Source organism: Gekko japonicus, unplaced genomic scaffold (genome assembly GCF_001447785.1).
Source record: "Gekko japonicus isolate JY-2015 unplaced genomic scaffold, Gekko_japonicus_V1.1 scaffold4792, whole genome shotgun sequence".
NCBI lineage: Eukaryota > Metazoa > Chordata > Lepidosauria > Squamata > Gekkonidae > Gekko > Gekko japonicus.
In genome coordinates, this window is record NW_015172696.1 from 1 (window position 1) to 15,642 (window position 15,642).

Sequence of the window (15,642 nt, forward strand, 5' to 3'; positions counted from 1 at the left end):
AGGAGAGGCCGAGGAGGGGGAGAAGACGTCCCCCCGCCCCCGTGGCCCTCGGACTGGGCAGAGAAGGCCCCTCCGGAAAGTGGCGTCTCCGGGCAGAACCTGGGGGGCGGGCGGGGGTCCTCTCCGTCCCCGGGAGGGGAGAGCCGGACAGCGTTGGGGTCTTCTGGAGTTTGGGGGGCCCCGGGCTTTTGCAGTGTCCTGTCCGCGTGTTTTTGGGACGCCCGGCCCCCTTCCACCTTTAGGAGGGGGTGGGGAGGAATAACAGGGGTGGTGGCGTGTCTCGTGCTTTTCGGGAAGCGGCCTGGAGCGAACCGGTTCGGGAGAGAGGTGACCTAGAAATAGGCGGAATAATAATCAACAGAGCCCGGCGGCAGCAGCAGCAGAGGCCCCGAGAAGGACGGAGCGCGCCTGGTTCTGCAGCGGCCAGGCCGGGGTGGGCGCGGGGCTCGGCGGCCGAAGCGCCTCCGCGGGGGGGGGGCGCAGAAAGCCCCCACCCAGCCTCGCTCCATCCCTGGCAGCATCTCCAGTCACCGCTGCCAGCCTGAGCAGACAAGACTGGCCCCCTGAGGGACCTCGGGAGGTCCGATTCAGTACAAGGTGTCTTCCCACGAATAACACTTTGTCAGTCTTAAAGGTGCCCCTGGACCAGCGTTCCCTCTAAGCTGAGAGAGTGTGAGACGGCTCATAGTTTTTTATCCTCCAGCTCACACATTTTTGTCCTGGCTCAGGGAGGATGGCTCCAGAGCAAACTAATTTCTGCAGCAGCCAGATCGCTGGCTCACAACTTTTAGTGCCAGGAGCTCAGAAAGTAGGAATTTTTGCTCACAGGACTCCACGGCTTAGAGAGGAGAGAGCACTGCCCTGGACTCGACCTTTGTTCTGTTACCTCCTTTGTTAGCAGAGAATGGAGGTGGAAGGCTCTGGAAATGATATAGCAGGACAGCGCTGGAGTCCAGGAGCACCCTACCGACCAACAACATTTGTGGCAAGGCTGGAGCTTTGGTGAATCACTGCTCACTTCTTCAGATACCAAGAAGGATGGAGGGAGGGATGGAGTGAGTGAGTGAGGGATGGGTGGCTAGAGGGATGGAGGGACGATAACCAGCTTTTCACCCCAGTGGGGAATCAAAGCAACTTGCCACATTGTTCTCCCCCCTTCTATTTTATCCTCCCAATAACCTTGCAAGGTAGGCTAAACTGAGAGAGGCCCTGAGCTGGACAGGCCAGACTAGCCCCGTCTCCTGGCCGGGTCTCGGAAGCTATGCAAGGTCAGCCCCGCCTACTGTTTGGATGGGAGACCACCAAGAAAGTCCAGGGTCATGACAAGGGGGCAGGCCATGTTGAACAGCCTCTGAATGTCTCTCGCCTCAAAAACCTACCTGGTAACCTTAAGAAGAAGAAGAGAAGAGATTGGATTTATACCCTGCCCTTCACTACCCAAAGGTGTCTCAGAGTGGCTCACAAACTCCTCTCCCTTCCCCTCCCCACAACAGACACCCTGGGAGGCAGGTGGGGCTAAGAGAGCTCTGACAGAAACGGCTCTTTTTCAAGAACAGCTCTTATCAGAACTACGGTTTGCCCAAGGTCATCCAGCCACATGCAAGTGGGGGAGTGGGGATTCAAACCCGGTTCTCCCAGATTAGAAGAAAAAGAAGAGATTGGATTTATACTCCGCCCTTCACTACCTAAAGGTGTCTCAGAGCGGCTCACAAACTCCTCTCCCTTTCCCTCCCCACAACAGACACCCTGGGAGGTGGGTGGGGCTGAGAGAGCTCTGACATAAATGGCTCTTTTTCAAGAACAGCTCTCATCAGAACTACGGCTTGCCCAAGGTCATCCAGCCACATGCAAGTGGGGGAGTGGGGAATCAAACCTGGTTCTTGCAGATTAATAGTCCGCGCACTTAACCACCACACCAAACTGGCTCTGTCAGTTTGTCAAACTGTCAGCTGGGGCCACATGGCAAGGCACAAACACACACGCTGGAAGAGACTGACTGGTCTAAGAACAAAGTTTGAGTCCCGTGGCACCTTTAAGACCCACAAAGTTTTATTCAAGGTATGAGCTTTAATGGGCATGCACAGTTCTTCAGATGCAATGAAATGGAAGTTAACAGTCCATACATATAAGGCACCATCACCATTATGGTGCTGGAGAAGACTGGAGAGTCCGGCCTTGGACTGCCAGGAGATCCAATCAGTCAATCCTCAAAGAAATCAACCCTGACTGTTCCCTGGAAGGCCGGATAATGAAACTGAAGCTCAAACACTTTGGCCACCCAATGAGAAGGGAGCACTCCCTGGAGAAGACCCTGATGCTGGGAAAGACTGAAGGTCAAAGAAGACGGGGACGGCAAAGGACGAGATGCAATGGACATGACATTGAGCAAACTCCAGAGGACAGGTGGAGGACAGGAGGGTCTGGTGTGATGTGGTCCATGGGGTCACGAGGAGTCGGACTTGACTGTGTGTGACTGAACCACAACAACACATAAGGCAGGCATTGAACAGCAAATTAGCATACAACATTATGTAGATAACAAACAACAATGAAACAAGAAATGAAGATGTTTCTTCATTACGCTGTGTGCTAATTTGCTGTTCAACCTCTGCCCTAAATGTATGGACTGGTAACTCCTGCTTCATTGTGTCTGAGGAGGTGCACGTGCATACTAAAGCTCATGCCTTGAATAAAATTTTCTGGTTCTTAAAGGTGCCCTGTGCTGCTTCCAGTCAGCATTTAACTGTAGTTAAGTAGAACGGCCATATATCTTTAAGAGCAGTTGTCCCTGGGAATTGAAGTCTTTAGGTAGGCATCCCAAAGCATCCCTGTGACTGGCTGATTAACAGTCATTTCCTGCATTCAGAGGCGTGAGGATTTGAGTTTACAGCTCTCTTCCCATTTCTTTGTCTACTCTTTAAACGGCAAGGAGGTGGGAGCACGCAATCTTTTTCGCCATGAGCCAGTGAACTGAATTAGATTACAAAGATGTGAATTTCACCAGTTATTTAGCTTTGATTGTGAGTAAAGAAATCTTCTGAATGCATGTGGAGCTTAATAAAAAATGATTTAATTCTACTTTACTCTGGCCGTGCGTTGAATCACGTCCAGAAGGCACTGTTGACTCTTGACTTAGCGCCAGACGGAACATGCCCCACTGGACTCAGTTCTGCCGCTTCAGACCAACATGGTTGCCCACCTGGATTCTGACGGGTCAAAGGTTATCCAGCAAGCCTTCATGGCACAGTAGGCATTGAGACCCGGGTCTCCCGGATCCTATTTTGACAGGAGGAGAGTGAGAGGAAAGGGGATTCGAAACTGGGTCTCCCAGGTCCTGGTTCAATAGGAAGGCAGTGAAAGGAAAAAAAGAAATGAAAAATTGCTGTCTTGACAGGTGGAGTCTGGCACAAAGTCAACTTGGACTGAGGAGTTATTTGGCTTTTCACATAATAGTAAGAGAATCTTCTGTGATGGAAATATTGCTGATTTGTCCCTGGGCCTCTGGGATTTGGGTATGAACAGGAGTTCAAGCAACTTCTGCTTGGGGTTCAGCTAGTCCCCTTTGGTGACTGGCTCTCTGCCTGTAGTAGGCATGATGGAGACACGGGGGCAGTTCTACCTGTTGGATTTCTGCCTGCCATGCAGCTGTGCCTTTGCCAAGGGTGGCAGCTCCCAGCTCTGCTGGGGCAGTGGCAGGTGACTTTGAACGGAAGACCCCGGCTCTGGGGATTCCATGGCAGTTGGGGGCTCGGAGGAAAGGCCTTCCAAGGCGTTTGGCCCCAGGTGAGGCTTTGCGTGCCGGGAACCACGAAGGCAGGGGCTGACCCTAGCAAATTAGAACTGTTCGAAGTTTTACCTGTAAAGAGCTTAAAATTGCAGTACTCATCTGTGGTTTTCCAGTTGCCTTCTTCAATGACACAATATGTGATCCATATCGATATCAGTATTAATATTGAATTAATATTGAAAATATAAAATACTTTGTGTTATGTAGCACTGAAGTTGAGAAGGCAACATAACTGGGATAAAACAAATAAAATGAATTTCAGTGGAGATAAATGTAAAGTTATGCATTTAGGAAAAGTCAAATGCATAATTATGGTTTGGGGGAGACTTGTCTTGGCAGTAGCAGGTGCGAAAAGGAGCTAGGGGTCTTAGTAGACCATACTCTGAACATGAGTCAGCAGTGTGATGCGGCTGCTAAAAAGGCAAATGTGATTTTGGGCTGTATCAACAGAAATATAATGTCAAGATCAGGCGAAGTGAGGGTTCCGCTTTACTCTGCTCTAGTTAGGCCTGCCTGGAGTATTGTGTTCAGTTTGGGGCGTGACAATTTAAGGAGGATATAGACAAGCTGGAACGTGTCCAGAGGAGGGCAACAAAGATGGTAAAGAGTCTGGAGACCAAGTCCTATGAGGAAAGGTTGAAGGAGCTGGGCATGTTGAGCCTGGAGAGGAGACGACTGAGAGGTGATATGATCACCCTCTTCAAGTACCTGAAGGGCTGCCATACGGAGGATGGAGCGGAGTTCTTTTCTGTTGCCCCAGAAGGTTGGACCAGAACCAACGGGCTGAAATTAAATCAGAAAAGTTTTCGGCTAAACATTAGGAAGAACTTCCTGACAGTAAGCGCGGTTCCTCAGTGGAACAGGCTTCCTCGGGGGGCGGTGGGCTCTCCTTCTCTGGAGGTTTTCAAGCGGAGACTAGATGGCCATCTGACAGCAATGTGGATCCTGAGAACTTGGGCAGATCGTGAGAAGGAGGGCAGGAAGGGTTGCCTCAGTGCTTAGTCCTCGTGGCCCTTGCTTACACACCCAGGGAAATGCCGATCACCATTCTGGGGTCAGGAAGCATTTTTTCCCCAGGCCAGTTTGCCCAGGGATCCTGGAGGTTTTTTTGTCTCCTTCTGGACATGGAACAGTGGTCACTGGGTGTGTGTGTGGGGGAGGGACTTCTGAATTCTCTGCCTTGTGCAGGGGGTTGGCCTAGAAGAAGAGAAGAGATTGGATTTATACCCCGCCCTTCCCTTGGAGTCTCAGAGCGGCTTACAAACTCCTTTCCCTTCCCCTCCCCACAACAGACACCCTGGGAGGTGGGTGGGGCTGAGAGAGCTCTGACAGAAACTGCTCTTTTTCAAGGACAGCTGTGCCAGAGCTTGTGACTGACCCAAGGTCACATCAGCAGGTGCAAGTGGAGGAGTGGGGACTCAAACCCGGTTCTCCCAGATTAGAGTCCTAGATGGCCCTGGAGACCCCTTCCAACGCTGTGATTCCGTCATCCTAAGCGGGTGCCTTCCTTCCCGACAGGAGAGGCAGGCCCCAATGGAGGGGTGCTGGGTCTCACCCTGCATCCCTTGGCTGGCTGGTTCTGTGTTGCCAGCTTGCGTCCGTGTCCAGGCTGCCTGCTCACTGCCAAGGGTGCCTTCTTTTCTCCTGGCAGGGCTCCTGCACTTAGGGCAGCCACATGACAGGCAGAAGTCCTGCTGAGCGAGCTCTTCTCAGCTTGCAGGGGCAGAGACAGGGAGGGCTTTGCCTCCTCCTGCCGGGCTGCCCTTCATGACCGTCTGTGGCTGGTGCCCTTGTGGCAGGCCTGGTGAAACGTCTCTCCCTGCATGGCTCTGCCTCCTTCCTTGAAAGAAGGGATGGGTTGTTTCAGGGCAGAGAGCATGCAAGCAAACACGAATGGTGGAATCCTCGATTCCGGAGTCACGTCCCGTAGAGTCTCCTTGCCTCCTGGGCCTAGGCTGGAACTTAGGCTTTCAGAAGGGACCTGAGCACAGTGGAGCAAGGGGAGGGGGGACTTAGAGCTCTGGGGGCATCAGCAGTCCCCCCAAGGTGACTCTTCTTGTGTCTAGTCGTAGCTGGATCCACTTCCACCCCCTCAAGTGCTTCAGGTGGGAACTGGCCAGAACGTTTGCCCCTTTTGCAGCATCAAAATAAAACAGGAGTGGGGGGCGGCGGCGGACTCTAATCTGAACCAGTTTGGTGTCGTGGTTAAGAGTGGTGGACTCTAATCTGGAGAACCAGGTTTTATTTTCTACTTCTCCTCATGCAGCCAGCTAGGTGACCTTGGGTCAGTCACAAGTTCTCTCAGAGCTGTTCTTTCAAGAGCGGTCCTCGAAAGAGCTCTCTCAGCCCCACCTACCTCACAGGCAGTGTTCCCTCTAAACAGAGTTAGTGTGAGCTAGCTCACAGTTTTTTAGTCTCCGGCTCACACATTTTTGTCTTAGCTCAGGACAGATGGCTCCAGAGCAAACTAATTGATGCAGTATCCAAATGCCCGTAGCTCACAAAGTAGAATTTTTGCTCACAAGATTCCACAGCTTAGAGGGAGCATTTGTGATGTATTGTGTCTTTAAATGACCAGTAACAGAGCACAGCACAGCACAGCACAGCACAGCTGTATCTTGTAATGGGTGAAGCATTTATTGTTAGAGTATGCTGAGTGTTAACCAAGCTGTTGCTGATTGCTGGTGCTGAGAGTGGACTCCAAATAAACTGTGTGTTGTACCTGTCTGAGGCTTCACGGCATATTCTTTCTACCCTGGCCAGAAACTACAGCATTGGTCCCAGGTTGTATGTTGTGGGGAGAGGGAGGGGAAGGGGAAGGGGAAGGAGATTGTAAACCACTCTGAGACTCCTTCGGGTAGTGAAGGGCAGGGTATAAATCCTGGTGGTGGCAGCTACAAGCATGGACAGCTTGAAGAGGGAATTGGATAAACATATGGAGCAGAGATCCATCAGTGGCTATGGCTATTAGCCACAAGGGATAGATAAAAACTCTTGGTCTGGGGCAAGTGATGAACTGTATTCTCGGTGCTTGGGGAGGCAAGCACCGAGGGCCTCTAGTGTCCTGGCCCCACTGATGGACTTCCTGATGGCACCTGGTATTTTTGGCCACTGTGCGACAGTGTTGGACTGGATAGGGCATTGGCCTGATCCAACATTGGCTTCTCTTATGTTCTTATGTATGTGGCAAGTGATGCTCTGTATTCTTGGTGCTTGGGGGGGGGGCAGTGGGAGGGCTCCTAGAGTCCTGACCCCACTGCTGGATCTTCTGATGGCACCTGGTATTTTTGGCCTCTCTGTGACAGAGCGTTGGACTGGATGGGCCATTGGCCTGATCCAACATTGGCTTATCTCATGTTCTTATTTCTGGGGCAAGGGATACTCTGTATTCTGGGTGCTGGGGGGGGGGGCAACAGGGGGAGGGCTTCTAGTTTCCTGGCCCCACTGCTGGACCTCCTGATGGCACCTGGTATTTTTGGCCACTGTTGGACTGGATGGGCCATTGGCCTGATCCACCATTGGCTTGTCTTATGTTCTTATGCATGGGGCAAGGGATGGTCTGTATTCTTGGTGCTTGGGGGGGGAACAGTGGGAGGGCTTTTAGTGTCCTGGCCCCACTGCTGGATCTCCTGATGGCACCTGGTATTTTTGGCCACTGTGGGACACAGAGTGTTGGACTGGATGGGCCATTGGCCTGATCCAACATGGGCTTCTCTTATGTTCTTATGTCTAGGGCAAGGGATGTTCTGTATTCTTGGTGCTTGGGGGGGCAACAGTGGGAGGGCGTCTAGTGTCCTGGCCCCACTGCAGGACCTCCTGAGGGCACATGGTATTTTTGGCCACTGTGTGACACAGAAGAGTGTTGGACTGGATGGGCCGTTGGCCTGATCCAACTTGGTTTCTCTCTTATGTTCTCATGTTCTTCTTTCTTCCTCCACCTTCTCCAACTGGTTCCAGCAGAAGCTTACCTGGGTCAGATCCGACGTCCTCAGATGCACGAAGACCTCTCCCATTAGGCAGGTGGGCATCGATGCCAAGCGGTGATTCCAAAAAGTTGTTTATGGGGTGGGAACTCCTCCAGAAGAATACAGCTACTGATCTCACATTTTCACAGTATTATTATTGTTGTTGTTGTTAACTTCAGTTATACCCTGACCGTTTCCCCCGTGGGGCCCCAAAGGGGCTTACATCATTCTCTTCTCCATTTTATCCTCAGAACAGCCTTGTGAGGTAGGTTAGGTGGAGAAAACATTTCTGGCCCGAGGTTACCCAGCAAGTTTGCATGGTGGAGGGGAGACTCGAACCCATGTCTCCCAGACCCTAGTCCAGTGATGGCGAACCTTTTAGAGACCGAGTGCCCAAACTGCGACCCAAAACCCACGTATTTATTGCAAAGTGCCAACACGGCAATTTAACCTGAATACTGAGGTTTTACTTTAGAAAAAACAACTCATACATTAACTTAAGATGATCCAAACAAAGTAAGGAAAGCAATCCCAAATGCTTTCATTTACTTAAAATTATTTGGCAGAGAATTCGACACTTTAACGATGGTCTGGGCCTGGCTGGGGCGATGGCACGCGTGCCCACAGAGAGGGCTCTGAGTGCCACCTCTGGCACCCGTGCCATAGGTTCGCCACCACTGGCGTAGTCCAACTACACTGGCTGTTGGACATCCTTTCTCCCCTGCAGTCTCATGGGCCACCGCTGGCCCTGCAGTGTTTCCTTGGGGGCTTGGCTTGCTAGTCTGTGCCAAGGAAGGGATGCCAGGGACCCCCCCGGCTGCTGCTGATGGGAGGGAGCCCAGCCTTGGGGTGCTTGGGGGCCCACCTCCGGAGGTTGGGGGCCTAACTCGACAGTCAGCTTTGCCCAGTGGTGTGCCTCCCTGAGACAAGCTCTGGCTGTCTTCCACGTGTGGGGCCAGTGGCAATGCTTTGTGGGGGGGTCCGGGCCACAAGGGGCAACATCGGAGTGAGCGTGGGCGCCCAGGGGCTTCCCTGATCCTTTGCGCCAAGGGTGGCTCCCAACGCAGCTCTCTGCCTGCTGCTTCCAGAAAACCGCGGACCCTCCAAGATGGCAGAAGCCCACCAGGCTGTGGCCTTCCAGTTCACAGTCACCCCCGAGGGAGTGGACTTCCAGCTGAGCTGCGAAGCCCTCAAGCAGATCTACTTGTCCGGCGTCTCCTCCTGGAAGAAACGCTTCGTCCGTCTCAAGGTGAGGAGCGGTCTTGCGTGGGACGGAGGTCTTTGCGGTACGTGGGGGTATTCGGAGCAGGCACCGTCAAGCCCTCTAAGGGCTGGGTGGGATGCCGGTGAGATGGAAAGGTCCATATTGGGTGGCCAGGACTGGGGTGGGGGGCTTTCCTGGACCCTCTCCTGAGATTCGAGTCCCACTCTTGGGGACACCACCCTAAAACTTCACCTGTGTGCCACCCACACATGAGGAGAGATCTTTCTGCAGCCTAGCTGAGACTGCTTGGGGGTGAACCAGGCCCACCCTCTGACCTGCCCCCCTGAGCTCATTGCTGCCGCCGACCCCTTGCCTCTCAAGGCCCCACACAGGCCGTGGAAAAGCCAGCATCATCCCCAACAGAAGGAGGCCACCCTTGCATGTTTTCCTGTCTCCTGCAGGAGGTGGCCTCTTCTTAGGAAGAAGAAGAGCAGGCAGGGGGGGCAGAAGAGGCCCCTGGGAGGGGCTGGGGTTCAGCAGGGCAGGTCATGGACCAGGCTGCAGAGAGGAGCCAGGGTCCAGTCCAAAGGTCAGGGGTTCCAGAGAGCAGGTTTACCAGAATCTAGTCTAGGGTCAAGGGATTCAGGAAGCAAGTCCAGTCAGGGGTTCCAGAAAAGTCGACAGTCAAGTCAGGTCCAGTCCAAGGGTCAGGGTTCCAGTGGTCTGGTAACACCAAGGTCAGTGGTTTAGCAGCAATGTGTCCTTGTTGCGTCCACGAAACTGCTGTTTCTCCCGGCTGATTTTATAGCCAAGTCTGAAGCAGCTACGCTCCCAGCCAAATCCTGAAACTACTCATCCATCTTGTTAGTTGACAGCTGACTCTCATATGAGTCTCACACGCCTCCTCCTTTCCTGCAACTCAGCTTGCCTCTGACAGTGTCGGTGCTGCAGGGGTGTGGGTGAGCTAGGTGGCCTGGGAGTGGCTTCTGAAGCCTTCTTTACTGCTTCAAATATACAAGGCACTGGCTCGGTTTCAGCTGTAGGCTGTGACTTCTGCTCAGCCGGTAACCTGACCTCTTGCTGCTCTCCTCCTGGCTCAGAGCCAGCTGCAGCCGGTTGTTCAATTACTGGTTGAGGGCCAGCTGCAGGTAGCTCTTCGCCTCTGGAATCTGTGCAGGCAGACTGAATTATGACACCGGAGGGGGGAAGGGAGAGGAGGGGAGGGGAAGAGGCGTGGGAGGCTGGGTGGAGCGGCACAAGGAGAAGAGGGCTTTCCACAGATATTCGGGGCAGCTGTGAGAGGCCTGGACCCCTCAGCCACCTGAGCCCCAGTTCTGCCATGCTTGGCCTCCCGCTGACGCATCGGCTCTCCACAGAACAGCATCTTGACGGGGGTGTATCCTGGAACCCCTTCGGGCTGGCTGGCGGTTGTCATAGCAACAGTGGGCTCCATGTACTTCCGCGTGGATGTGTCCGGGGGGCTGATCGTCTGCATCCGAGAACGCCTGCCTGACGGGTGAGTGCCTGTCCCTGTCACTGCGCCTGTCTTCTCAGTCCTTGGCACGAACAGCAGGAGATGGCTGTGCTTCCGGGGCAGATAACCGGCCCCCAAATGCCAGGATAAGAACCCCTGCTGGGTCAGACCGAAGGCCCATCAAGTCCAGCATTCATACAGTGGCCGACCGGTTGCCACCCTCCAGGAATTCGTCCCCTTAGGAGGGACCTCAGGGCTTCTTTTAATAAGCCACGGAGTGGAGAGCTGCCTTCAGGGAGGAGGATTCCTGCCCTGGCCTGTCTTTGTGAAGCTTTCAGTCCCAGCCAAACCGACAACTTCCCCTTCCCTTACCAAAACGTCTCGGCAAACTTTTCAAAGTTAGCAGTGTCATAGAACCATAGAGTTGGAAGGGACCTCCAGGGTCATCTAGTCCAACCCCCTGCACAATGCAGGAAATTCACAAATACCTCCCCCCCACACACCCTCAGTGACCTTTGTTCCACGCCCAGAAGATGACAAAAAAACCCCAACACCCCTCCAGGATTGCTTCCTGACTCCAAAGTGGCCATCCGCATTTCCCTGGGCGTGTAAAAAAGGGCTAGGAGAACTAAGCACTGAAGTTAGTCGATGTAACTAACGTAAGAGCCACACAGAATAAACGTCAGATGTTTGAGAGCTGCAAGAAATGAACAAATATTACATGTTTTTACTGGGAAATATGCAAATTTGCTTTTTATTAACATTAAATGAGACTGCCAAAAAAATAACAAAAGTAGTAAAAGCAGATATTGATAATGGTATTTGTTTGTCCAATGATATGTAGCTTCCCCCGCCGCCCTGCTGGGAGCCACACAATAGGTGTGAAAGAGCCACATGCGGCTCCCGAGCCACAGTTTGGCCACCCCTGTTCTTAACTAAGTTGGTCAATACAATAACAGGCTACACATAATGAGAAGGTCAGGTTTGATTCAGATAGAAGGATGCACTTAGGAAGCCGTTGACTTCTGGTTTGCTTTTCAATATCAGATCTTTCCTCTCCTTGCAAGAGGTACAGCCCAGCAACATTTTTTCATTTGTTTTGGCTCTAGGACACAAGTACAAATATTACTGAACAAATATTACTTGCCTCCATTTTGTATTTTTATTAAAACAAAGTCATTTACACCTTTAACATAGACTGACTTCAAAGAATACGATAACACCTTCCATTGACCTTATGCAGATAATTTAAGGAGAGATATTGAGTACATTGGGGCTGTGGTGGTTCAGAGGTTAAGACACTGAGCTGCAGACCGGAAGGTCTGTAGGTCGGCAGTTTGAGACCCAAGTGCCGCATGATGGAGTGAGCTCCCGTCTCTGACCCCAGCTCCTGCCAACCTAGCAGTTCGAAAGCAAGAAATTGCAAGTAGATAAATAGGTACCACTTCGGTGGGAAGGTAACAGCGCTCTGTGCGCCTCGGTGTCTAGTCATGCCGGCCACATGACCACGGAAAACGTCTTCGGACAGCGCTGGCTCTTCGGCTTGGAAGCAAAGATGAGCACCGCATCCCTAGAGTCGGATTCGACCGGCTTTCGAGCAAGGGAAACCTTTACCTTTACTAGTGAGTCCATTCATTATGGCTTAACAAAAGTAAGCAGATGACAAACAGCAGAGCAGTTTTCAAGATCTGTTCTGTTTCGGAGGGCAGTCGTGTGTGTCTGCAGGAGGAGAGCCGGATTCCAGTCCATGAGCACATGAGAGGCTAGAAAGATGGGGGGGGAGGTGGGGGTTGCAGGCTTTTGAGAGCCAGAGCTTCTCTGACCAAAGGGCAACTGACCAAAGGGGAGTTCTGACTCTTGAATACTGATGCCCAAAAATCAGATCTATTCATTTCCCATCTTTCTACGGTTTCAAAACCATCCTCCAACAATGAGTGTCTGTCCCACTGGATAAGGCTAATGGTTGGCTAATGATCTTCAGATGTGATATGAAATTAGCTATAAAATATCTCCTTAAAATATATAAAAGTTGTGTTATTCTTGCAAATATGTGGGTCAGCGGCTAAGGCGGCAGTGCCCCCGGGGTGCCCTTGTGCCAGTCCTGCCTGCCAGGGGGTCCCTGTCTCCTGCCCACCTGCCACCATGGCTGGGGGCATTTTCACACACCCCCTCTGGGGCCAGCTGGGTGTCCGGCGGATGTGGGGGAGATGTCGGGGCCCCTCCCCGGTTCCCCCACGGAGCCCAGCCTCAGGGCCTTCCCGTCTCCCGCTGCAGCTGCTACTTGAGCCTCCGCACCCGCACCCTGCTGAGCGCCATCCTCTTCTCCACCGGCGTCTGGGTCTCGGGGGTCCTGCTCTGCCGGCAGACCCTCAAGCTGTTTCTCTCCCACCACGGATGGATGTTTGAGCCTCACGGCCGGACCAGCCGCACCACCAAGATCTGGGCGGTGAGTCGTTTGGGTGTGAGGGCGGGGGGAGGGCGCAGAAGAGGGGCTGGGGGCTGGATGGGGGGGGAACTCTGCCAGACTGTCCGTTGCTCTCTGTGGGGGCCTGTCTAGAAGTCACGGTTTCCCTTGTGTCCTCTCCAGACTCTGCTCCAGTTCCGTGTGTCGAATTCAGTTCCCAGACACATGGGGTTGATCTGGATCAGGACCACGGAAACAGGAAGGGGGGGGGCCTCAAGCTTTCCTCTGCACAGTTTTCCTGATTTAAAATGGTCCTGGGGGAGAGTTGCCACCCTCCAGGTGGGGCCTAAAGATCCCCCAGAATTACAACTGATCCCCCCAGGCGATAGAGATCAGTTCCCCTGGAGGAAATGGCTGCTTTGGAGGGTGCGCCCCGTGGCAGTGCAACATGCCATGGTTCCCCCCCTCCTCCCCAAACCCCAATCTCCCCCAGGTTCCACCCCCCCCAAATCTCCAGGTATTTCCCGACCCAGAGCTGGTGACTGAACCCTGAGGGGGGTGCCCTTTCTCTACTGGGGAAACCGAAGTGCAGCCCGTCAGAACATGTGGTGGGCCAGGGTTCCCTCTAAGCTGCGTTACTGTGAGCTAGGTAGTTTAGTTAGGTTCTATCTCTCTCACACACCTTTACTATCTAGAATGGAGTTCCCTAAATAAAGGACTCTTTTATTAGTTTGAAACTGACAAGGGGCTCTATGCAACTCTGGCTGTGATCACACACATTAAAGAATCCCCTTTCGATCCGCTGTCAATCCATTTTCGAATTGGATTTTATTATTTATTTATTTATTTGGATTTATATCCCGCCCTCCCCGAAGGCTCAGGGTGGCTAACAGAGGCATTATGCCAGGTTATAACAATAAAACAGTATAAAATACTAAAAATACAAAATAGACAATTAAATAGGATTCATAAAAAGACATTTTGCCAGTTCACACAGTGAAATCCAGTTGGAAAGTGCGTTGAAAATGGATTGAAAGTGGATTACTTAGTGTGTGTGATCGCAGCCTCTGTAATTTTGCACAACGAGAGGTTTGCTGCGTATAGCCTGTTTGTGCACTATTGATTGATTGATTTGATTTGATTTGTATCTCGCCCTCCCTGCCGAGGCAGGCTCAGGGCGGCTTACACACAATATGTTAAAACAGCTAAAACACTCGGCTACAATAGAATATAGATGGAATACAGATTACTGGCTTGCTATACCAGTGAATCTATCTGTCACCTTCAAAGTCTGCCTTTCCTCCCTCCCCCCCCACCCCCGCTTTGCTGCAGGCCGCGGTGAAAGTGCTGTCCGGTCGCAAGCCCATGCTGTACAGCCTCCAGACCTCGCTGCCCAAGCTGCCAGTGCCCAAGGTGAAGGACACCATTCAGAGGGTGAGTGGAGGGCTGGGCACGCTGCTGCTGCTGCTGCTGGGTGAGCGGTGGTGGAGCTGGGAAGGCTTGCCATCTTCCAGGCAGTGGCTGGAGATATCCTGGGATTACAAAATCAGGGATTTATGACTAAGGGGGGGACATGATAGAGGCTTATAAAATTAGGCATGGGGTGGAGAGAGAGTGGACCAAGAGAACTTTTCCTCCCTCTCCCTAAACAGTAGAACTTGAGAGCATCCAATGAAGCTGATGGGCAGTAGGTTCAGGATGCACGAAAGGAAATACCACTCGATGTGGAGAGCGATTAAAATGCTGAATTCGCTGCCAGAGGATGTAATGATGGTCACAAGAGGGAAAAAAAGTTTTCAAAGGGGATATGGAGGAGCATCAAGTCTGTCTGTGGCTACAAGCCATGGTGACTGAGGGGAACCTCCACGTTCAGAGGCCCGAAGGCTTGGAATCCCAGAGCCAGGAGGCAACATCAGGGGAAGGTCTTGGCCTCTCTGCTCTGTTGCTGGTCCCCTAAAGGAACAGGTTGGCCACTGAGTGAGACAGGATGCAGGACTAGATGGACCCCTGGTCTGATTCAGCAGAGCCCTTCTTATGTTCTTAACCAGGGGTGGCCCAACTTGTTTAACGTAAGAGCCACATAGAATAAGTGTCAGATGTTTGAGAGCCACAAGACATGAACAAATATTACATGTTTTTACTGGGAAATACGCAAGTTTGCTTTTTATTAACATTAAATGAGACTGCCAAAAATAATAACAAAAGCGGTATTGATAATGGTATTTGTTTGTCCAATGATATTTCGCTGCCGCCGCTGCCCTGCCGGGAGCCACACAATAGGTGTGAAAGAGCCGCATGCGGCTCCCGAGCCGCAGTTTGGCCACCCCTGTTCTTAACGCTTCTCCAGATTACAGAGATCCATTCCCCTGGAGAAAATGGCCTCTTTGGAAGGTGGACTCCGTGGCATGATACTCCATGATTAGAAGGTGGGCTCTGTGGCATGATCCTCCATGCCACAGAGACCCAGTTTGGTGTAGTGGTTGAGTGCGTGGACTCTGATCTGGGAGAACTGGCTTTGATTCCCCACTCCTCCTCCGCTTGCACCTGGCTGGATGGCCTTGGGCAAGCTGTAGCTCTGACAAGAGCTGTCCTTGAAAAAGAGCCAGTTTCTGTCAAGAGCTCTCTCAGCAGCCCCACCTACACCTCACAGGAGGTGTCTGTCTGTTGTGGGGAGGGGAAGGGATGGGAGTTTGTAAGCCGCTCTGAGACTCCCTTGGGTAGTGAAGGGCCATGGGGTATAAATCCAATCTCCTCCTCCTCCTCCTCCTCCTCCTCCACTACTCCTCCTCCTCCATCTCTCTCTTGCCT

At 52.4% G+C, this 15,642-nt stretch overlaps 1 protein-coding gene across 1 annotated transcript in view; it reads left to right on the plus strand.

Annotated features, from left to right (window-relative positions):
• The first annotated feature begins 7,730 nt into the window (after window positions 1–7,730).
• CPT1B (carnitine palmitoyltransferase 1B) overlaps window positions 7,731–15,642 on the plus strand; it is a 28,505-nt gene continuing 20,593 nt past the window's right edge. The window contains exons 1-5 of the mRNA XM_015421792.1: window positions 7,731–7,807; window positions 8,841–9,001; window positions 10,333–10,472; window positions 12,705–12,876; window positions 14,167–14,268. Coding sequence (XP_015277278.1) covers window positions 8,861–9,001; window positions 10,333–10,472; window positions 12,705–12,876; window positions 14,167–14,268 — 555 coding nt within the window. The 5' untranslated portion in view covers window positions 7,731–7,807; window positions 8,841–8,860. The remainder of the gene's footprint in view (window positions 7,808–8,840; window positions 9,002–10,332; window positions 10,473–12,704; window positions 12,877–14,166; window positions 14,269–15,642) is intronic.